The sequence below is a fragment of the Prunus mume genome, linkage group LG8 (genome assembly GCF_029339155.1).
Source record: "Prunus mume cultivar Tortuosa linkage group LG8, ASM2933915v1, whole genome shotgun sequence".
In the NCBI taxonomy this organism is placed as follows: Eukaryota; Viridiplantae; Streptophyta; class Magnoliopsida; order Rosales; family Rosaceae; genus Prunus; species Prunus mume.
The window spans coordinates 3,953,475-3,976,849 of record NC_142705.1 but is presented as its reverse complement, the minus strand read 5'-3'; the positions used below and the strand labels follow the sequence as shown (position 1 = coordinate 3,976,849).

Here is a 23,375-nt window from a genome sequence, read left to right as displayed (position 1 = left end):
ATTACGAAACAATGGCTTGAACGAACATTTGGTCAAATTTGGAGAAGGAACAGAGACATTAGAATTCAGAACCTGGACGCTTTTTTGGCAGATTGAATTTGGAGTTGAAAAGAACAGTCATCATTAGAATTCAGAAGTTGGACGCTTTTTGCTGATTGAATTTGAAATTGAAGAATTATGCACTTAAAAAAAGACCAAGCAACATATCGGCTATAACGAAGGAAGGGGCTCGACTTGCGACTTGAGAGACTACTCATGTGATATAGCGAAAGTGATTCACGTCCATGGAGCCCCTCGATGTCTGTCTAGAAAAAGTCTTGGTTTTACTTGTCGTCTACAGCAAGTAAATCAAAATCAAAATCAAAATCAAAATCAAAATTGAATCTTTATTTCCAAATCTCACGCAAGTCCAAGCCAATAACAAATCCCATGAATTGAAAAGAAAACAAGTATGAATTTATGCTAATTAATCACGTGGTGGTGGCAAATTGTGAATTAACTATTTTAAAATTGATTCCTATATTATTCAGAGTTGTTATATATATAAAAAAAGCCAAAATTTACCCCCACTTTCAAAAATGTATGTTTTTATAAATTCTTTCGAATATAGCCAAAAACTCACCTAAATAGACACAAATGCCATTTAAAATTAAAACCTACATAAAATTAAAAAGTTCCAATATATTTTGAGTTCTAGTTGTTGATATATACTTGGTATGTTACTAAAGATCGAGACTTTGAAGAAAATTGATCCATGAACTCGTAGGTGCCGAACAAAACCATTGTCTCACAGGTGCCCATCCTCTCTCATTGAGTCTAGTCCCATGTTGGCCCAATCAATCTGATCCCCAATAGTTCCCCTTAATTTTGTCAAAAACCAATTCCATGATGCATCATTCTCTGAATCTCTAACTCTGAATGCAACATGGAATGTTTGGTTATTTCCGTCCTTCCATGTGGAAACAAACTATGTCCCACGATATTTACCATTTAAAAATGTTCCATCAAGTGCAATTATTGGCCTGATAATAGTGCGAAATCCTCTGATGAAAGGTTCAAGTGACATGAAAAAAATACGTAAAATGATTATTACTGTCAGTTTCAATATGAATTATCGTACCAGGATGTTTGGCTTCTAACATAACACAATATGATGGAAGTATCGCATAAGATTCCTCTGGCGATCCCCTAACCAACTCAAGTGCATGTTCCCTAGCTCTCCAAGCCTTCACATAACTTATAATATACTCACACCCATGTCCTTTCGTATATCCTCCATGATGTCGTAGGGTCTATGTACTCATGATACACATTCGTACTTATATTTTATGCATTGACCAATAAGAAAACTACTTTCCTGTCGATGATGGAGATGAATAGCATCCAATGAGCATAAGTGTTTTGTAAAATATTTTTTTACCATGAAATATGAGGATTTTTGTAATTTGGATGCACGCAATTTCCACATGCATCAGTCATCGACACAACCAACTACAACTTCAAGCATTAGGAATTTATGCTATGATAAGGTTGAATAAAGTGGAATAAAATAAAGCAAGTTTAACAAAAGAGTTAGGAATTTATCCCTATAAACTTCTTTATCAACAAATTCTTTATTTATTCAGTAAGATAGATATAGTTTTGTACTTGGCTGCTAAACACAATTTGGCCAACATAAAACCCTAGAACTAAAACAAAGATGGAAGGAGAGAGAGAAAAAAAAAAAGCAAACTTGGTATTACAAATTGGTAAGTTGAATTAGGGAGTGTTGGAATTGCTTCAAATTCCCATAAAGAAAGCAAGATATTCCTCCCACGCCCTATGCAGGAAACCCAGAACTCATGCTACACCATCAAAACACACCAAAACTGATGAATTTCAATTTCTTGTTCCTACTAAGCCAAAGAAATGAAGAAACAATTAAAAGAAAAAAGCAACCGCACGAATAAGCACAAAATATGTAGAAAGAAAAAGAACATCACTCACCAGTAGTTCGACCAAGGCTATAGACGTGCGTGCTCAGCAGTAGTTCGACCAAGGCTATAGATGTGCGTGTGATTCCAAACTTCGTGTAATAGAATTTTGCTTTTTAGGTTTACTTGGGTTTTAATTTTAAAGGGCATTTGTATCTATTTAGGTGATTTTTTTGGCTATATTTGAAAGATTTTATAAAAATGGACATTTTTGAAAATGGGGGGTAAATTTTGGCTATTTTTGATAAACTTTATATTATTCAAGTGGTTGGGGGTTTTTTGAGAAATTTTGGATTGCATTCATAATTCAATTAAAAAAATCACTAGCCACAAATGACTAATACAAACTAACTATAAATGGCTATTACAATAACAGAGCGATCTAATATAAGAATTAAGACAATCTGAGGATCCTCCACTAGCGATTACACATGATCGAAGAAACTCTGGCATAGACATCCCAACTAAGAGTGCAAACTCAGAACAATCAAAAATAGATTTTTTTTTTTGTCGAACAACCAAAAATAAATAAATCTTGAAAAAACCAAGCCATAACAATACAAATTAAGCTCTCACAAATGAGAGATGAAAAACTCTAGCCCAAATTTTCTCGCCAACAAGTTCTAGCGCCATTGAAAAGGTCATTAACTTAATACAAATTTAGTTATATACCCAATCTTAGACATAATTTTATAAAGAAACCCTATACCATTTAAAAACTATAAACACACAAAAAAAAAATCCAAAAATCGACAGCTGTCAATTTTTTTTTAATTTAATACTTATTTTTTTGTTTATTTGTGTGTGTAAAATACATATATTGCCATTGTACTATGGATTTGAGAGAGAAAAATCAAATCTGCCCAGATATGCCAAAAAACAAGATTTGTCAAGATATGCCAAAAAATCAGATTAGCAAAAAAAATCAAAAACCAAAACCAGATTTATTTTCTCATTTCTCGCTGGTGCTTTCTCGATGTTGGAGCAAAAGGAGCTTCCATTGAAGCTCAATCTCAAGTCTAACTTTATTCTTCATCTCTCATCTACAATTTTCAATATTTCACATTCGATTTCTTATTCTTAAAATTGTGCTTCTATTGATTTTTTTTTTTCCAGATTGTTTGGAACCTTGAACGAACCTCGATCAGATGCACTTAGCTTTATTCCTCATCTTCGAGCTCTACTCATCTTTCACCACATCGTTGTAGTCATCATCGTCATCTTTATTGTCGTCGTCGTCGTCGTTTGGTTTGGACTTGAGATTTTTGATCTTTTGCTTCAATTATGTGTTTCTCTTCATATTTTAGTTGATTTTTGAAAAGTATTTTAAGCTTTGATGATGGATTTATCATTTGTTACTATTTCAGTTATGGATATCATTTTTGTTTAACAATGTACTTCTATGACAAAGTATTAACAATATATTTTTATGACATAATAATATTAACAATCTGAGCTTATCTTGTTTTGAGTTGGTTTGGTTTGTTCTTTCTTCTTTTCTTTGGTGGACATGTATTAGAAATAGCAACAAGACAAGCATTAATTAACATGACAGTAAACTAGCAATGTTATTACCTTAGACTGGAACATTACATGGGTAGATATGCATTAGAAATAAGATGTCATAGGAAATTAGCAGTGTTATTACCCTAGACTGGAACATTACAGGGGTAGATATGCATTAGAAATAGGATGCCATAAGAAACTAGTAGTGTTATTACCCTAGAAATATGATGTCATAGGAAACTAGCAGTGTTATTATCCTAGACTAGAACATTACACAGGGTAGACATGCATTAGAAATAGGATGTCATATGAAACTAGTAGTGTTATTACTCTAGACTGGAACATTACATCCATTAATCAACATGACAGTAAACTAGCAGTGTTATTACCATAGATTGAAATATTATAGCGATTAATCAACATGACAGTAAACTAGCAATGTTATTATCTTAGACTAGAACATTACAAAATAGCAGTGTTATTACCCTATACTGGAACATTACAAAATAACAGTGTTGTTACTCTATACTGGAACATTACATGGGTAGACATGCATTAGAAATAGTATGTCATAGGAAACTAGCATCATTATTACCTTAAACTAGAACATTACAGGGGTAAACATGAATTAGAAATAGGATATCATAGGAAACTAGTAGTGTTATTACTATAAACTGGAACATTACATGGGTAGACATGCATTAGAAATAAGATGCCATAAGAAACTAGCAGTGTTATTATCCTAGACTGGAACATTACAGCCATTAATCAATATGATAGTAAACTAACAGTGTTATTACCCTATACTGGAACATTACAGTCCATTAATCAACATTACAATAAATGTGTGGAACATTACAATTATTAAACAACATGACACGTTAATGAAGTTACGGTTTTTAAGACATTTTGTTTATAATGAATTGTTTGAGTTTTTTAATAAAATTGTTGTTTTGGGTGATATTTAAGTTTTTTGTGTTGGGCTTCTTTTAAGTTGATCAATGGCAGTCACGTAATTTATAGAAACTTCAACACTAATTTCTTACGTAGTAAATGAGTTTTGGGTGTGTTTCTAAAGTGCATTTTATATGAGGTTTTTTTTAAAAATAATTTCAGTCCCTTATTTTGGGTATATTAATGAAACTCTCTTAACTTAAAGATTAATAGTCTCATGTTCGAACCCCCCATCATATCGTGGTAGAAGTGTGTGAGAAACTCTCATCCCTTTATAGTTTAGACTATGTATGTACTCCGAACCCAAAAAAAAGAATTTTCTCTTATCAGCAACTGGAGTATGCTGCCGACATGGCAGCAGTTTAGTGGTGGAGGGTGGCCAAGTTGCGGATGGAATGTAACAATTTTCACTATTCTTGGTTTGACAGGTGAAGGAATCCCAATGAAGAGAATGTAATTCTGTATTGGGTTAGAAAAGCTAGTCAGATTACAAATTGGTGAAAAAAGAAAGGCTTAGCCAAAAAAATAACCAAAGCAAAACAAAACAAAAACACAACTTCGTCATTTCAACGTGCCAAATCAACTATGGTCTCTGCTCGAATCATCTTTTTGTTGCTTATTTTATATCAATGAACGACAACAACGAAAACATGTCCTACCACTCTACCAATACCAAAGCGCCTAACCTTCTCTCTCTCTCTCTCTCCCTCTCTGTGTGAAAACACCTGATGGGGCAACAGAGCTTGGCAGCTCCACTCTTGGACAGCCATGGGTCGACAACATCTAGAGCTCTTTGGCTAATCCTTGCAATTGTAGCCATCATCTGTCAGTTCTTGTTTTCTCTCTCACTTTCTTATACCACAAGCTGTATTTATGATCTCTCTGTTCTGGGTTTTCACGAAGTTTTTTTTGGGGGTCTGCTTTTCACAATCTATTTGCTTCCAATTTTCTTTCAGCAGCTATATAAAATGCTTTAAAGAACACACTTCTTTTTCTTGCTTGGTCAAAATGTGTGTGCTGGCTGCTATGCTTTTAGAGACAGTACCTAGCTGCTAGGGGCGATCTCAGTTCCATGGACTTACCCGAATTACCAATCTCACAACTCAACTTGAAGAGCAAAAAATTTCATAATCTAAATCAAATTTTCATACTTTTCCACTATCAGTTTACATATTATTTTCCCCTGAAGTTTTGCTTTGAATATAGTGCCTGCTTTCTATATCTGGAATGCCAAACCAAGATATTGACAATAAAAGTCAAATGCTTTTTAATTATTGACAATACTTTTGAAAGTTAAACGCTTTGGATTGGATGCTCACTGACCCTTTTTCTATTTTTCATTCATTTTCTAGTTGTAGGCTTTATATTTGGAGGGCACACAAATGAGAGGAATTTTAAAATCAATGATTCTGATATTGTTGAGTCAGAGAAGGGAGTTGTTGCAGCTGATGATGCCAGATGTTCTGAGGTTGGTGCTTCAATACTTAGACAGGGTGGGCATGCTGTTGATGCTGCAGTGGGAACAGCATTGTGCCTTGGCGTTGTTAATTCGATGGCAAGTGGGATTGGAGGTGGGGGTTTCATGCTTGTCCGATCTTCAGCAACCTCCCAAACCCAAGCTTTTGATTTGAGGGAGACTGCTCCTATAGCTGCTTCACAGGTTTCAAAATCCTCTCTTTCAGCTGAAATGCTAGTTTTGATTGAAACCCATGTGTCAGTGGCTCCAATCTATCAGAAGTGTTGGCGTCGAAGACGGACCAATCTTTTAGGTTGGACCCATTGAATGGAAGGGGTGACTAACAATTTGATCATTTTCCTTGATGAAGATTCATTCTAATTTTACTCTTTATGTTGTGTATAAACTGTTATTGTCATCAAACAGAATATGTACGAGACCAATCCCAAAGCCAAGTTAGTAGGTGCATTGTCAATGGGAGTTCCTGGTGAGATAGCTGGTCTCCATGAAGCTTGGTTGCAACATGGGCGTATGGCATGGAAGACTTTATTTCAACCTGCCATAAAACTAGCTAAAGATGGATATGTGATTGCTCCTTATCTTGGAGGATATATAAGTAGATTAGGAGATATGATTCTAAGTGACCCTGGCTTAAGGCAAGTGTTTGCACCAAATGGGAAGTTGTTACAGACAGGTGATACATGCTACAATGTAGAACTTGGCCATAGCTTAGAGGCAGTGGCAGAACTTGGGCCACAAGCCTATAATGGCAGTGTTGGTGAAAAACTAGTAAAGGATGTGACAGAGGCTGGTGGGATCTTGACAATGGAGGATCTAAGGAGTTACAAGGTGAGTGTTGTGGAACCAGTGGCTGCTAATGTGATGGGCTACAATGTATTTGGAATGCCACCTCCTTCAAGTGGAACATTGGGGCTTTCTTTGGTGGGTAATTTCTTTCCTATTTCTTCTTTACCATTTTGCTCTTCAGTAGATGTAAGTTGCAGAATCTTCCTTCCAAATTGGGAGATTGTGGCCATTTTGATGAATTGGTCTGCATTTTGGTAAAAACAGGTTCTGAACATCTTCGACAGCTATGGAACTTCGGACGCTTCAAAGGGAGATCTTGGTTTACATCGTCTGATTGAAGCATTGAAACACATGTTTGCAGTCCGAATGAACTTGGGGGACCCTGCTTTTGTTGATACAAGTAAATATGCATCTGATATGCTTTCCCCATCTTTTGCAAAGAAAATTCAGCAGAAGATATTTGACAACAGAACCTTCCCTCCAGAGTATTATTTGCAAAGGCATGATCTGCTCTTTTGTAGTTCAAATTAGATCTTTCTCTACCTGCTGGATAAACTGCTAATATTACTGCCCAAGTCATTAGTCTGAAGTTATTTCATCCCATGATTAACCAGGTGGAGCCAGCTCAGAGATCATGGAACAAGTCATTTCTGTATAGTAGATGCAGATAGAAATGCCGTCTCAATGACAAGCACTGTAAACTATCCTTTTGGAGGCGGAGTGCTTTCTCCTTCTACTGGAATTCTGCTCAACAATGAGATGGATGACTTCTCAACTCCGACGGAGATATCCCCAGACCATCTCCCTCCTGCTCCGGCAAATTTTATTGAACCAAACAAGAGACCTTTATCCTCCATGACTCCACTTATTATAATGAAGGTACAGATAGTACTGCATCTGCATACTTTGTGTCTCAGTAAGATTAAAGTAGGCAATAAAAGGGAATGTTTTTGGTTTTTGCAGGACAATGAGTTGGCTGGAGTTATTGGCGGTAGTGGCGGTATGAACATAATTCCAGCAGTAACCCAGGTTTTTCTGAATTACTTTGTATTGGGGATGGATCCTTTAGCTGCAGTTCAAAGTCCAAGGATCTACCACAAGGTTGATAACTTGCTTCAATCATAGGCATGATATACTTTATGAACTCTCTGTCCGTTTAGTTGAAATTCTTGTTTAATTCCATGCAGCTGATACCAAATGTGGTCTCCTACGAGAACTTGACTGTGATAGACGGCGATCACATCGAGCTTTCGGATGAAAAACAGCTCTTCTTACAGAGCGGGGACATCAGTTGGAGGCCAAGGCAGGGGGAGCCATCACTCAGCTCATTGTCCAAACCCTCCGAAAACCCGTTAACATGGGCCGAAAAAGTGGACAAAATTCTAATGAACAAACATTTCAAGGTACACTCACTGCTGTGAGCGATCCTAGAAAGGATGGGAAGCCTGCAGCTGTATGATTGCAAGTTGTCTGTAGATTAAAAAGGAGAGGCCTTGGTGAAATATAGTGAGTCTTATGTGCAGATATGTTCGTAAATAGAAATACACATCAATTGGGAATGGTATTGTTGGGTAACTTAGGCTGTGTTTACTAAGAGATAATATTAATAAGATCAAAGTGTTGCACTTTTTCAGCAAAAGGGTATTTTTCCTCATATTATATATATGTTATTCAACAAAATAAACCGAAATTTTGATAACAATGAAAGAGTACGGTATTTATCCTCTTTGCAGTTATTGTACAACCGGCAACACAAATACATGCAAACTCAATACAACCCAACCCAAACCCTTAGCAAACTATCATCTAATGTGGCGTTTTCTCAAGACATTTTATCCATCAGTTGTATTGGCGCCAGAATGCTAGACTTGCTTGTCTCGACAATACATCCATTCATGACCATTTCTTCCAGCATGAAATGCGCCTTCTCCAAATGGAACATGATGTCTAGTTCACACTGCAAATTCAATTGAAGAGAAACAAAATAATTTCTTGTGGACCAGTAAAAAGAAGAAAATGGCTGGTTAAATCAAGTCAGAAGCAAAAAGGAACACGTGCACTATTTTGGGAAGAGGAGTTTACCACATTGCCAAAATGGCGGTCCATGGTTTCAACTAACAGATGTATGAATTCCAAAATTGCAAGCTCATTCTGTAATGCAAATGACAAGAAGAGGGAAACAGATATTAAGAAAGATGGAATTGGAGGCAACAAGAGAACAAGTTTGTCGTGAGTAACTTACTTCATCATTATCAACTCCAACCAGGAAAAACAACGAAGCATAGCGCCTGTACACAATTTTGTAGTTTCGGTGCTCAACAAATGAACACTGTTCCATGTACAATACATATCAGCAATATAAACATGTATAACTGCTGTCACATAAATATATACTAACTTCAGTTTACCGAACAGAAAAAAAAAAAAGGATCAAGTTTTATATATTTATGCTGCTCAACTATAAATCTTTATGGAAAAGAGCCCAGCTAAATGCCATAGATATGCAAGCAAAGAAATAACCAGTGCTAAACATGACCAGCATCATAAAGAAACGCTGCCCTTAGTATGCAGCAGTCAACAAAATGAGTAACCATCCTACAAACCAATGCAACCTGCTAATAGGACCTCTTTCGAGGCAGGAAGACAAGTAGTGAACTCCTACAAATGACTTAAGTTCAGCAGGGCCCAAAGATATGATCTTCTAAAAGGGTTAGTCACCAATGAGGTTTCCCACAAAATTTCATGTTTCATGTTTCATAAATCATAATGCAAAACATGGGTATCGTAACAAGCGTTTGATATTCATAAAGTTGGAGTAAATGAGAGGAGAAACAATTCAGTGGCAGAACCCAGCTATTCTTAACTTTAAATCATCAAATTTATCAAGGAATTGAAAATTCGATCTAAGTGACTCTACCAGGACATCCTATTTCCCTTACATGCAACCACAGTTTCAGGAAGTAGATATCTGAGACACCCAGTAAAAATTTAAAAACTTTTAATTCTTATATCATATAGCCAACAGAAGTAACTCAATTAAGTTTTGGATCTAAATTAGCAACCTGGGTACTGAGATCTCACCAAAGACGTGTAAACCCAGAATTGAACAATTGGGCATTGGTAATTTCATATTTCATAAATGCACGATTCAAAGCACTAAAAAAAAATCGGAGCTTTTGGTTCCGATAATTAAATTTGGAGCCAAATTCGTAATCTTTTAGAAAATACAGATAAGCAGGCATAGAAATCAACGAAGCAAAAGCTGAGGACGAAGCAGATACCTGTTGCTCGGTGCGGGCGAGGCATTTGCGGACGATCTCAGCTTCAAGAGCTCGCCGTTCTTCGAGAGTGAGATATTCGTAGTATTGGGCAAGACGAGTCTGCCCCTGCTTGTTCACCATCAATATGAATCTGATCCCCATCCTTCCCTCTCAACACAACTCAATTTCTCAGACTCAGATCAGATGTCTAGTTTTATGAAGCTCAAGCCTCAAGGATCTGTTTGTCTCACCAGTTTTACCTTTTCTTTTTTTGGGGTATGTGCATTTTTTTTTGGGGTATGTGCATGTTAAATTTATAAAAGGAAAAAGGAAAAAGAAAAAAGGAAGGAACTTAAAATTAAAAATAGGGTCAATGGGGTCTAGCTCAATAAAAAATAACTTTAACTTGTAAATTAACGATCTCTAGTTCGAACCCCCATTGCATTTTGGTGGCGTGTGTGAGAAGCCTCCTAACTCTTGTAGTTTAAACTATCACTTTGTATTCAATAATTTTTTTAAAAAAATAGTAATCGTTTTGTGCAACCTACCTACCTATTGAACCATTTTGCACCATTTAAAAAAATTCTGGAAGCTCAATATAATGAAATACAAGATTCAAACCTCTAATTGACGAAAATTGAAGACTGGCCGTTTTACCATCACATAATCACATGTTTAGACATAAATTATGGAAACATGGAAATTGTGTTATTTTTCTGAATTTGTGATGCCTTCAAACTTAGGTGTTTGGTACATTCCATCCCTACATCCCAACTCAGAACCCAAAAAAAAAACTTACAATAAGAGTTCGACTCTCGTCCTCTCTCTTTTGAATAAAACAACTATCAGTATAGTACTAATCTCAATTACAGGGCATAACTGATTTCCTTCTTCACCAAATTGTCTTTTAAACCATTTTGATGATCCGACAACTGGCTTGGCAGTTCTTCTTTCTTGTCCTCAATGACGTCTTTAGCACGCAAAAAACTTGGCTGGTTTGTGGAAGATAGGAGCCGAGCCCACATTCTGTCAGTTATCACAACCTTGTTCTGCTGCTCAATGATTCTCTGCAAAGCCAACAATTACTTCATGTTATATCTATGAACAACCAAAAGATACACTAATTTTGTGCATCATTTGAGGCACTCACATGGAAAGGTATATAAGAATGTCTCCCATTGACAGGCCCGACTGTAAATCCTGTGTAACCTGCCATTGCTCCATGGACAGCACTTTGAGCAAGGAGTGTGCAGTACACATTATCAGAGGCATTGCTCGGAACAGCTCGAATCATATACGTAGGATCTGCAAACAATGAAGAGCAAGGCTTGATTGATCTAGAACTAGTCCTTCCCACTTTTGTTTAGAGTATAATGTATAAGAATTTTTTCTGCATGTTTGTCTACCAACCTATATATTTGAGGTTTATGGTCATTTTGTGCCTTTTTGAAAAATGATCCTGCAGAAAACAAGAGATATATCAATGAATCTGTGTGCAAATCTTATTTACTGACTTCTGATGGGTGAGAATATGCATATCAGAAACTAGACCTTGATCTTTTGGGAAATCCATAGGCCAACATCTTGGAGAAGCTTGTTTCCTGAAGCATCCTGTTTGGCCATAGAATGCATGATCTCAGAAAGAAGCTCCTGCCCAGCACCTTCAGCGATGACAATAACCATGTGCCCATTTTCTTTGAGTCGTTTCTCTATGTATTCGAAAAGTCCACCAGGACCTTCCAGATAAAAAGGTGATTCTGGAATTAAGCAACAATCTACATCTCGGCTTGCAAGAGTTGCATACATAGCAATGAACCCTGCATCACAGCATCCAGTTTAAGTGGTGAGAACATGCACTTAACAAGTAAAGCAGGAAGCTAGGAAGACTTCTCAGGACATTCTGAAGGAGTTTCTAAAATGGAAGATGTCATGAGCAAGCAGGAAGCTTACCACTATACCGGCCCATCAGCTTCACAACGCCAATTCCATTCTCAACGCTTTCAGATTCAACATGGGCCGCGTTAATTGCTCGTTGAGCCTCCTCCACGGCAGTGTCAAAGCCAAAGGACCTGTCAATAACCTGTATCAACAAGAGACAGCATTGAACAATTTTGTAATTTCTGAGAAGAAAAAAGAGTTTTTCTATTTAAACTCCGCACTTCTCTTTGTTCAACCCATATTCTAAGTTCAACCCAACTTATAATTCAAATTTTCACAATTTTTAAGAAAATCCCACTATCTTCCCAAACTACCCATAAATAACCCAGCAGACAAAATTAAAAAAAAAAACTCATCAACCTCTGAAGTTGGATGACCTTTTTTGTCTTTTTATACGATAATAAAACTTAAAAGCTTAATGATTTAAGTATTGGGGTGAACAAAGAAAAGTGGGGTTTAAACAGAAAAACTCAGAAAAAAAACACCCATGACTCAGCAACAGGTAGGGTAACCAAGAAATATTACCGGAATGTCATTATCAATGGTTTTGGGGATTCCAGCAACTACCACTTTGAGTCCACGTCTTTTAATTTCCTGCTTGATGAATAACCATAATGTCAATGAATAATTTGCACAAGCAAATGACATTTCCTTTCTTGTGTTTTGAAAGATTGCTGCCTAAGCCTTAACCAAGAGGAAAAAAAGATTGGCAAGATCTTGTAAAATTACATCACCTCATATATCACAGATGCCCCTTTCTGGGTTCCATCTCCTCCAATTATGTAAACCTGTCACATAGAAAGATATAAAGCTATGGTCCATGCATATTTAGACCCACAAGAAATGCATACAAGAAACTGCTGATCAACGAATAGCATTGATTAAGTATGATAAAAAACCTGATTGATTCCACGGTCTTGAATGCTGTCAACGATCTTTGAGGTATTGTGGCCGCCTCGTGATGTTCCAAGGATGGTTCCACCACGCTTATGGATATCGTTCACGCTCTTAGGGGTCAATGAAATTGTGTTACGAGAGTAGAAACCCCTGTATCCTCCCTGCAAATTTATCAACTTCATTAGCCATCGTCTGATACTTAATTCTGTTCTTCATTTCTTATACTTTCAAACCAATTTTGGAAATGAAAGTTTGCAGCAATAGCTTACATCAATTCCCAGAACTTTCTTTACACCATACATATGGTGCAAACCACAAACTATCTCCCTAATCACTGTGTTGAGCCCAGGGCACAGGCCCCCACATGTCACAATACAAGCATGAACATCATCTGATTCAAAATACACCTGCATAACAAGAAAAACGTAGTCATTGGCAGAACCATGGTACTTAATTATTTCAAGCTCCATTCATAAAATTCACAAAAACATACCTTTTGACGTGGTCCAGCGCGCCGAAAATGTGTGCCCCTCGGACTATTGTTGTGAACAACAATCTACAAAAATCAGAAGAGAGGACAATACATACTTGAGCATAATTTATACTGCAAATACAATATGAACAATTTCTTCAACAGAAATATGAAGGACGAAAATCCATTATCCATATGAAAAAGCTCACCTTTTGGGCAACAGTATCATCCACATTAACAAAGTACTGCCTGAAAATAAATTTTTAGAAAAAAACAATTTCCTATAAATTAGCCAATTGTGCAGAGAAATGAGACGTACACATAACAAAGCTGAAGACAACTTACTTGACGACTGAGTATGCAGGATTGTCTTGCAATGGATTTGGGTAGGTCTACAAGGCCATCAAAAAACTACCCATCATTACCACAATATACATAAAGAACTCACAAATATAAACAACCAGGCCAACCAAAAAAAATCCATAAACCCAAAAAAAAAAGTTTTGTCTTTTTCTTCTTTATTTGGCGGGCAAGGAAAAGATAAGGCAGAGAACGACGACGTACAGGGAGATGAGGAATGTAATCAGAGAAATGAGGAACATCTTCGAGCACATAACCAGCGTCACCGACCACAACCTTCTGAGGCTTTTTTTCCATCAGGGAACGAGAAAAGGACCCGACTTTGTGACCCGAACCAGAAGAGCTCGGAACCCAATTTCTGGAACCCGAAAACGAGTTTGAATCCGAGTTACGTGGAGGCTTCAGAGAAATGGTTGCAGAGGAAGAAGGGTAAACTGAGTCCATTGGAAAACAGAGAAAAACGACAAGTAGTTTGGACTGGTATAAGAAACAGAGAAAACCACCATATTCATAATCCTATATAGAAGAAGAAGAAAAAAGAATGAAAAAAGAAAAACGGTGGATGAAATGAAACTTGTTTGTTTCGCTTTCTCTATTGGTTTTTGACGATGAATAAAAAAAACCTGAGCTTCAATACTTGGAGAAGAAACCAACTACCATTTTGGGAAATTTATAGATTCTAGAATTATTTTGTTTTAACGGTTAACAATTTTACTTTTATGGCTGGCAGAAATTAATAGCCGTGGAGTGGAGGATAAGTAAATTAGAATTTAGAAAAAGAAAAGGAAACGTTTGACCGTTGAAGTTTGGGCGCCAGTCTTTGCGTGAACACGACACGTCGTTTGCTGAAAAGTGATTTTGTAGAGAAGCAAAAGCAAAGAGGTTCACAGGGATTTTGGGGAGAAGTGTGGAAAATGAGAAGTGATGATGATATGGTTGGAGAAAAAAGCAGGCTTCATGGAGGGGAAGGAATTTGTCACATCGAATCTGAGACGATGCTTATGTCATTGTTAAAGACGTTATGGACAGCAGAGATCAGTGGGCTTATGCCATCTGTATGTATGGCCAGTGGCCACCATGGCCTTAATTAATGTGTGCTCCTGTAGAACCATCTAACCCCTCTGGTGGTGTTAATGTATATTGTCCCCATAAATTGATTGATTAAGATTAGGGTTCTTCCTTCCATTGTCGAAAACACTCTTTTGAACTACATTCATCTCTTGGATAAATAGAAGTTGGTTTTCTGTGTTATCAAAGAGTTGAACAATTATTTATATTTATTTTTAATTTTTAAGGAGATAACAATGAAAATGGATCACGAGTACATGATTTAATTAATCAAGAGTCACGTAACAATAAAATTATTTGTACTCATTAATTGATTCAAATTTATGGGTTTATTTTGATGTCGTTCCTTTAATATAGTACTAGAAGGATCACATGTTGTCGGAAGTGAGGTAATAATATAGATTGAGGAGGCATGCCTCTTGGAATAATATAGAAGACGAAATTTCTAAATATTTTTTAAATCATCATAATACAAGTAGGATAATTTTCCATCAATTTTTGAGTTGAGCTGATGACCAGTGAAGCCACTGTAGCGATCTTCTTGAGCCGCAGTGCATATCTCAATTACTTTCTTGGACAAGGGGTCATCTTGGTAATATGGCTGGGCAATAAACTCATCAAGAGGCATCCACTGTGAAAGATGATCAAACAAATCAATCAGAAATTGGAGTGAGAACAAAAGAAAAATTGGATGAAAGTGAGTAAATTTTCATTATATGTATAATACCTTAGCAGCTTGGATTTCCTTGTCATCTATTGTGATGTCATAAGACAATGGCTTGAGCATGCAGACAAAGAGCAAGTCTGACTGATCAAATGCAACCAGGTGTGCATGCCTTTCAAGTTGCAGAGGAGAAGGAAATAGAAATTACACATGCAAAAAGAAAGGGGATCAAGTTAGGCTATTTCATAGGAAATTTGTGTCAACCAACCAAAGGAAGATTGGTGCCAACAGAAAGCCTTACCTGAAAGCTACCATTTTCAGGAAAGTTGTGTCAACCTGTGAACAGAGAAATGGGTGACCAGTAAGAAGTAATTAAACAAGTGAGATTCAATGATAATGGTACAGAAAGATGAACATTTATATTCTTACACCAGTTTCTTCTTTCACTTCTCTGATAGCTCCAGAGAATATGTCTTCAGACTGAGAAAAGAAGAAGATCACATTATTGTTGGGCTTGCTGGAAATTATGAATTCAAAAGCAGAGAAATCAAGACTAGAAAATATGAACCTTGTTGATATAACCAGTGGGCAACTTCCACACACCAGAGCAGCTACAAGGGCACTTCTCTTTTACCACAAGAACCTTGTGTTATTTAAATTGCATCAGATATAAATTTTTATGAATTTTTACAAATGGTCCCATAAACTTCAAAATAACTGTAAATATGATTGCCATACATACCTCTCTTTTGTCATTGATCACAAATCCTGCAATGCCAATTTGATGTGAGGGGCTAGCAGGAAGCATGCAAGGCTCATTGGGTATCCAGTATGTTAACATAACAAATCCTGGTTCAGCATGGTGATAGTTGAAACCTTCCTGAATGCAGGATAATCAGATGTCTTGAAAATTGTATTAACAAATTGGTTGCCACTTAAAAGATTAATTAGTAGTTTATGGTTAGATGAAAATAAACAATGATTAGGAAAGTGATTGTATCATTGATGATAACAGACAATCAGACCACTTGAATTGAATTGAATTGTTACCTGAATTGCAATTGGGACAAGATCAGCTTGCTCTTGTAGTATTTTGAGCCATACCCCTCTTTTCCCCTGCATTGCACATAGTAGTATCTCAATTTAAAGATCAGACTTTTGTTAGAATAAGGTAGGAATTTTTATATATAGTTCACATCTATTAGACCTTAATTTTCCAGTTGGACAGAGAAGCCTGAAAAGCAGATGCAAAAGCATTTGCACTCATGGGTAGGCTCTCTGAATTCAATATGACTCCGCCATATTCATCGTCCCATGCATCAAGTAACCCCGTCGTCACGCTTGGTGAAGATATGTTAGGAGATACAACATGAGTTTCTGTTTTCTTGAAGGCAACCCCAATAAATGGCATGCAAGGAAAACTGAGCTTAGCAGTGGAGGTCTTGGTGAAAATTGGTTTCTGCAGAAAGCCTGAACGAAAAAAAAATGAAGAAAATTTTATTGACATTCGTTGTGTGATATAAGCTAGAAATATGATCATATATATGACTTGGAGAAGTAAGAAGAACTAACAATTTGACAACAATTGGAAGGTGCAGTCTTTAGTCCAGGAAGCTGCAACCACTGGCCCATGTAAGCCTCCCATTGCTGTTGCCATGGTTCTAGTTTTTGCAACAAATTAAGACAGAGCCAAGCTACTATTTGTATATAGCCATTGCAAATAGGAAGCAAATTGTTGTGTAGGAAAAGGAGAACAGGTGAATATTGAAGAGAATAGCATCTGCAGGACAAGTAGAAGGAAAGAGATGGCAGTTGATTGATCTGATATGCAGTAAACTACATGAATGATTTTAGCATAATCTCTTCTCTTTTCTTTCTGTTTTTTCTGTCCAAAAATTCATTCTCTTTTTGTTATTTATGTTATCCAAATGCAAATTTTCTTTTAATCATTTCTTGGTTAAAAGTGAAAATATGAACAAAAGGATCACCCTAATTATGGGATAGAAGCAACTATGACTTCCACTAGAACTACTTATCCACATAAAGAATATTGATAATATTCCATTCCATATCAGGGATTTCATGGGCATTCTCCTGCATATATATTCTAAATCTGATTGTGTTACCAGAAAGAAGGAAGATTTTTATTTTTTTATTTTTTATATAATCCTACTGTCACTTGTGATTACAAGAGGAATATATATTGAGAATAATGGATTTGAATAAATAAAAAATAAAATATATACCCTTTAATGATTTTGACATACTAGAGGATTTGTTGGTTCTTGTTGCATGATGACAGCATGAGCATGATCATATATGAGAACTGATTTTATTCTTTTCCCTTATAAACTTGTTCACTGTCTCATCTTGTTTATATTATAATTGTTTTATGTTCACCTTGATCCGCTTCATTGCTCATCTTCAAGCTTCTAAAAATGTCTGAATTTGCTTTCAAGTTGGCATGATACCCAAGAATTTAAAATCTTGCAAGAAAAAGGGTCAATTCTAAACAGAATAATTTGACAAAGGATATCAGTGTCTCATATCACATTAGCATCACCATGAGCTACTAGTTTAAAAAGGATCTATTCACATTCTTGGATGCTTATAAGTTGCTAGAATTATTCAACCACTTGAAATGGAACCATATGTCACGCAAACTATTCATCTTAAAACGTACACGCACCGTAACTTTGAATGGAGAGATATTCTATAAAGAACACAAATGACATCACAAAATATAGAGATTTCAACACATTCGATAACCACTTACCTTGAACCAATTTGGATGTCCATAGTTAAGAGATTTTAACACATTCGATAAATATAGAGATTTTGACACATTCAAATCTAGTGTTTAAATTAAACAATAATTAGTGGGATTTTGATTTTGATTTTAATTTTTCTTGTTATACAAGAAAAAAAAAAGTTTATTGTTTGTTTTTTCTTTTCTTTTGACCCAGTTCAGTTTAAGCCCAAACCAAATATGCCCAGACACTCGTGATGAGTTGGCACCACTCTGTCCGTCGATGTCAAGATTCAACCAGAATCTTGTGATCAAATTCAACCGTACAGAGTTCTCCCACTAGAAATTCCATACACGGTGTGTCGGTGGCCAATCGTGGGGGGCACAACCCGCGCTAACCAGTGAGTTCCTCACAGCGGAGTCTTCTCCTCCACTCTTCTAACACCTTTTTCCAAATTTCACAGACAAGGCGGAGTCCGTACAGTCTAGGATTTTGGTTGTGTGATCATCAGCATCCATCGCCATGTTCAAAACCGCAGCTTCGCGCCTTAGGGCTCTCAAGGTCAGTGCTTGGCTGCCTCTGTCACTGAAAAATCTTAATTCTGAACTCTCTGATTGCGTCCTGATTTTGGTGATTTAATCTGGATTTTGGTAATGCGTAACGGTTGCTTGGATGCTGTGTGAAAGTGTAGGAAAGAAAATTCAAAATTTACGACAACACGTTAAGATAGTAATATTCAATTCGTTAGAATAGTAAAGTTCAAATATTTTTTAGCGTAAATAGTAAAATTCAATTCGTTCGACCAGCAAATTTCAATTTTGAAAATAAAATTTAGAGTTTATGACATGCTACAAGAGTAAAATTCAAATCCGTGCAAGTTTTGGTGAAGTTGAGGTTCAATAATTTACCCCAAAAAGAAAAAGTTCAGTCTTTTAGTTTCTGGACAAAATATATGGAACTCATATAAACATACATAAATACATACAAAATATATGGAAATGGAACTAATGTATGTATGTCTGTCTGTGTGTTTCTATGTATGTTGGTAATCTGATCATAGAATGTAACTTTGATATTCTCTGATTTCAAACGAGGGGATCAGGGTCGTACAAGCACATTCAATAGGGGAGTGGCCAGATTTTCAAGTTTGAATGATGCTGCCACGAAGCTGCCGTCCTCCTCTCCTTTTGGAGTCCTTTTTGGCTGGCTGACTGGGGGAAGGTCCAGGTCTATGCCTCCTCTAGACTTTCCACTTTCAGGCATCAAACTCCCACCTGCATTGCCTGACTATGTTCAACCAGTGGAACCCAAGATTACAACTCTGCCAAATGGTGTCAAAATAGCTTCTCTGAAGTCAGAGGTATGTCCTTGGAAGTGCTTATTCTTTTCTATTTCTTGTTTCCCTGAAACGGGGGATTAAGAATTTTAACTCGCTCACTGTTGGATTTTGTTGGTCAAACAGAAACCAGCAGCTTCAGTAGGTTTATATGTTAATTGTGGTTCGGTCTATGAGACACCGGAATCATCTGGCGCCACTCACCTTCTGGAGCATATGGCCTTTAAGAGCACAAGAAACCGAAGCCATTTGCGTATTGTGCGGGAGGTGGAGGCAATTGGTGGCAACGTGCAAGCCTCAGCTTCTCGGGAGCAGATGGCTTACACCTTCAATGCTCTGAAGACTTATGTTCCTGAAATGGTAGAGCTTCTTATTGACTGTGTTCGGAACCCTGTTTTCCTGGACTGGGAGATCAATGAGGAGGTAAATTTCCAGAGTCTTGCTGTTCTTCTGCTGAAAATTTACATGCCATGCCAAATTTGTGGCTAATATTGGTATTGTATTCCATCTTTTACAGCTTCAGAAGGTGAAACATAATATTAGTGAAGCCTCTACAAACCCTGAAGCCCTTGTTTTGGAAGCTGTTCACTCTGTTGGTTACAAGGGTGGCTTGGCGAATCCACTTTTAGCCCCAGAATCTTCAATTAGTAGACTGAACAGTAACGTTTTGGAGGAATTCTTATCTGTAAGTTTATTGAATGCATATTATTCATTGTGTTATTTTATGTTTGTTAGTTATTTATTTTCTTAGTCGATCTTTCCCAGTAAATTGATGTTTTTATTGAGAATTTCAGGAAAATTATACTGCTCCTCGAATGGTACTTGCAGCTTATGGCGTTGAACATGAGGAGCTTCTAAAAATTGCAGAACCACTTTTGTCTGATCTCCCCAATGTCCCTCCTGTCAATGAGCCAAAATCTGTGTATACTGGAGGTGATTACCGTGGTCAAGGTGATTCAGGGGTGCGTATCTTATATGTTTGATCTAAATTTTCTATCCTCTCTTTCTTGTTCATCAATAAGTTTGATTTGCATTGCAACAGGAAACTCATTTTGCTCTTGCATTTGAACTTCCTGGTGGTTGGCTCAACGAGAAGGATGCAATGATTGTGAATGTTCTTCAGGTCTATATCGATTTTGTCTTTCTATAGTAACTATAACTCCTTGTGCTTCCCCCTCCCCCAAAAAGGCTATAATACCTTTTTGTAGTACGCTTTCCTTCTTACTTTATTTATCATATGCATTTAAAATTTTCATTCTATGCTCTTTAATAGGATTGGAAATTGGAAAGCAGTAATAAATCCAGTTTATTGTAGGTGCTAATGGGAGGAGGTGGATCTTTTTCAGCTGGTGGACCTGGAAAAGGGATGCACTCACGTCTATGTAAGTTGTTTAAAAGACACAAACAGAAATTTAAATAATGCAAAAAAAAAAAAAGTACAATAAAGACACTAATGCTTCAAGAGGTCTTGTTTATACATTTATTTTGCATAGGAGCATCTAAGTCACTAGGAAGTAGGATCCCTTTGCTTTATATTTCAGCTATACCATTCTTTTATAAATGAATTGTTCATTCTTTTTTTTATATATTTATTTCTGATTTAAATAACCTTGGCATCTGAATATATGTGCTGCTGTGTGATTTGCAGATTCTCGTGTGTTAAATCAACATTTAGAATTACATTCCATTTCAGCATTCAGTAGCATCTACAACAATACTGGCATTTTTGGCATCCAAGCTGCCACTGTAAGTAACTACTCTATGTCATGTGAAATGTGAAATAGGAAAATTTAGTTTCTAGATATATGTGTAAATAATTTAGGAGCCATATCTGGATTTCAGGGTTCAGATTTTGTCACAAAAGCCATTGATATAGCAGCTAATGAGCTTATTGCGATTGCAACACCTGGAGAAGGTTATCTGGCTTCCTTTGATTCTTAATCTCCTTGCTTTACTTGAAAATTGGAAACAGTCACTGACATGTTATTTTCTCTTATACACAGTGGACCAGGTACAGCTAGATCGTGCTAAAAAGTCAACAAAGTCCTCCATTCTTATGAATTTGGAATCCAGAGTACGTAAACAATCAGTGAATTTCGTAACAATAACTTCATACTTGATTTATACTTCTAGGATCTGTGTATCTTGGTGTCGAGATTTTTATAAATGTTATTTTATTTGCTTACTTTTGATTTGCGTTCTGTAGATGGTTGTTGCAGATGATCTTGGGAGGCAAATTCTGACGTACAATGACTGGTATGGCCTTTCTCATGCCCATATATGTTTGTGATGAACTTTGTGTCAGATGTGAACCTTGCTTGTTAGTTGTTTTTCTCTGATGAAAGGATTGTCATATCACTACTCACTACTCTTCTCCCTCTCATACACGCACATTTTCAAATGGATTCTGATACCATTTGCTGCTTACATGTTTTATACTTTGCATAAACTGCTTGAAAGAAGTCTGCTTCTGGTATTCTCTTCATGGAAATATATTGTCTTGTTAGGAAACTGAGCCAACTCTTGAAGGCTGTGGATGAGGTTTCTTTGGAGGATATTGCTTCAATTGGTCAAAAGCTTTTATCTTCCCCTCTTACAATGGCATCATATGGAGATGGTATGTACCCAGCTTAGTGACAATTCTCTGTTTTTGGCTCACAAGTATCCTTTGGCTTTAATGCCTTTTCGTTTCACAATCTTGTTTTGCAGTTACTAAAGTAATTCTCTGTTTTTGGCTCACAAGTATCCTTTGGCTTTAATGCCTTTTCGTTTCACAATCTTGTTTTGCAGTTACTAAAGTCCCAAGCTATGACTCAGTCAGCAAAAAGTTCCATGTAAAATGAGTTGTTTTCATACACCGAACTGGGTAGTAACCTGATTCGTAGTATTTCGACGTATGCATTACAGAGCTCCTATACAAGAATTTCAGATAAACGAGGAAACTTTGTACATTATTTCCGAGTGTCAACCAATAAATTGATGATTCTGGACAAGCAGCATTTTGATACGTACGGCTTATATATAAATTTTGTTGGTAGAGTTTGTCAGGCAGTGAGTTGCAGTGCCATGTATGATCTGTCATATTTTTTTTTTTTAAACCTTGATTTACCCGATAACCCGACGCAATTCAAGCTATTGTGATTAGTATTGTAATCATTATTATTAATGTTGTATTTAGTGGTGGCTTTGCTAGTTCTATATTGATTTGAACAAAACTGAGCGAGAGATGTTAGATAGAACTTGCAATGATAATGGAAAGTCAAATTGCAGAAATTGGTGAAGAAGTGGAAGCAATGTTAGATGGTAGATAAACCTAACATCACTTCTGCTCTTCCTCTCCCTAAGCATTTTAGAGTCGTACCAAACTAAAATGACAAAACTTGCACGTCCATGCTCTATCCTTGTCTTCTATAATCTCAACGTTCTTTTTTTTAATTTTTTGGCCAACCTGGAAAAGGAAACAAAACAAAGAAAAGAAAAGAAAAGAAGAAAAAATTATATTCTTTTCTTTTGTCTCCTCTACTTCTCTCTCACTTTCTGCTTTCAGAAATCATTAATATGCCGACGGTTTTACTGCTTCTGTCGAGCATCCATTGGCATTTTGCAACCACCCACTCATACGCAGTTTACCATCTGATTGACAATGAGAAATCTGTAAACATGCATGCACAAACACCATTATGATAGAACTCATCTTCATCATGAATATTTTTTCTAATTAAAGTACGTTGTTTGCTTCCTGCGACCATTATTTTTATGACCAGATGGTCTTCTCACCCCAGGAGGAGTATTCAAACTCTAACTTTGACTTTGAGTGAGGAGATAAATGTTATCAAATATATAAGTCGTTTACGCCAACGGTTCAGCTTAGTAGAAAAGGATCATGACTTGTAGAATATTGTAAGTGTGTGCGTGAGCAAGCATGCAGTATGCC

General features: G+C 36.5%; 5 protein-coding genes across 6 annotated transcripts; 2 read left to right on the top strand and 3 right to left on the bottom strand.

The window, feature by feature from the left end:
- Positions 1-5,071: 5,071 nt before the first annotated feature.
- On the top strand, positions 5,072-8,335 carry GGT4 (gamma-glutamyl transpeptidase 4). Its single transcript, XM_008244236.3, is given in 8 exon segments — positions 5,072-5,258; positions 5,786-6,093; positions 6,316-6,831; positions 6,961-7,196; positions 7,311-7,575; positions 7,660-7,797; positions 7,884-7,968; positions 7,971-8,335. Coding segments are annotated over 8 exon segments (1,830 nt in total). The 5' UTR covers positions 5,072-5,161; the 3' UTR covers positions 8,156-8,335.
- LOC103340789 (SNARE-like superfamily protein) lies at positions 8,323-10,211 on the bottom strand. The gene is made up of 4 exons (XM_008244235.3): positions 9,978-10,211; positions 8,939-9,025; positions 8,779-8,847; positions 8,323-8,653 (listed from the first exon to the last, which is right to left on the bottom strand). Exons 1-4 carry the CDS (start codon positions 10,116-10,118, stop codon positions 8,519-8,521), a joined length of 432 nt encoding a protein of 143 aa, XP_008242457.1. The 5' UTR covers positions 10,119-10,211; the 3' UTR covers positions 8,323-8,518.
- Positions 10,212-10,645: 434 nt separating this feature from the next.
- On the bottom strand, positions 10,646-14,270 carry LOC103340791 (ATP-dependent 6-phosphofructokinase 3). The gene is made up of 13 exons (XM_008244237.3): positions 13,828-14,270; positions 13,609-13,655; positions 13,473-13,512; positions 13,285-13,347; positions 13,061-13,198; positions 12,794-12,952; positions 12,629-12,682; positions 12,420-12,488; positions 11,907-12,036; positions 11,508-11,773; positions 11,367-11,415; positions 11,107-11,261; positions 10,646-11,023 (listed from the first exon to the last, which is right to left on the bottom strand). The coding sequence occupies exons 1-13, from the start codon at positions 14,065-14,067 to the stop codon at positions 10,823-10,825; spliced, it is 1,611 nt and encodes a 536-aa protein (XP_008242459.2). The 5' UTR covers positions 14,068-14,270; the 3' UTR covers positions 10,646-10,822.
- An 840-nt stretch (positions 14,271-15,110) lies between these two features.
- Positions 15,111-17,262, bottom strand: LOC103340858 (nudix hydrolase 8-like). The gene is made up of 9 exons (XM_008244319.3): positions 16,928-17,262; positions 16,563-16,825; positions 16,406-16,471; positions 16,098-16,235; positions 15,924-15,998; positions 15,785-15,835; positions 15,657-15,691; positions 15,419-15,527; positions 15,111-15,322 (listed from the first exon to the last, which is right to left on the bottom strand). Exons 1-9 carry the CDS (start codon positions 17,010-17,012, stop codon positions 15,137-15,139), a joined length of 1,008 nt encoding a protein of 335 aa, XP_008242541.2. The 5' UTR covers positions 17,013-17,262; the 3' UTR covers positions 15,111-15,136.
- A 1,096-nt stretch (positions 17,263-18,358) lies between these two features.
- Positions 18,359-22,639, top strand: LOC103340792 (mitochondrial-processing peptidase subunit alpha-like). Of its 2 annotated transcripts, none has more exons than XM_089042631.1 (13): positions 18,359-18,666; positions 19,208-19,465; positions 19,568-19,864; positions 19,959-20,126; positions 20,236-20,403; positions 20,484-20,564; positions 20,757-20,823; positions 21,090-21,187; positions 21,284-21,356; positions 21,445-21,515; positions 21,648-21,697; positions 21,949-22,058; positions 22,232-22,639. In XM_089042631.1, the coding sequence occupies exons 1-13, from the start codon at positions 18,628-18,630 to the stop codon at positions 22,282-22,284; spliced, it is 1,533 nt and encodes a 510-aa protein (XP_088898757.1). In that variant the 5' UTR covers positions 18,359-18,627; the 3' UTR covers positions 22,285-22,639. The 2 variants fall into 2 exon arrangements, with proteins under 2 accessions (XP_088898757.1, XP_008242460.2); XM_008244238.2 differs by having other exon boundaries at positions 22,151-22,288.
- Positions 22,640-23,375: the final 736 nt, after the last annotated feature.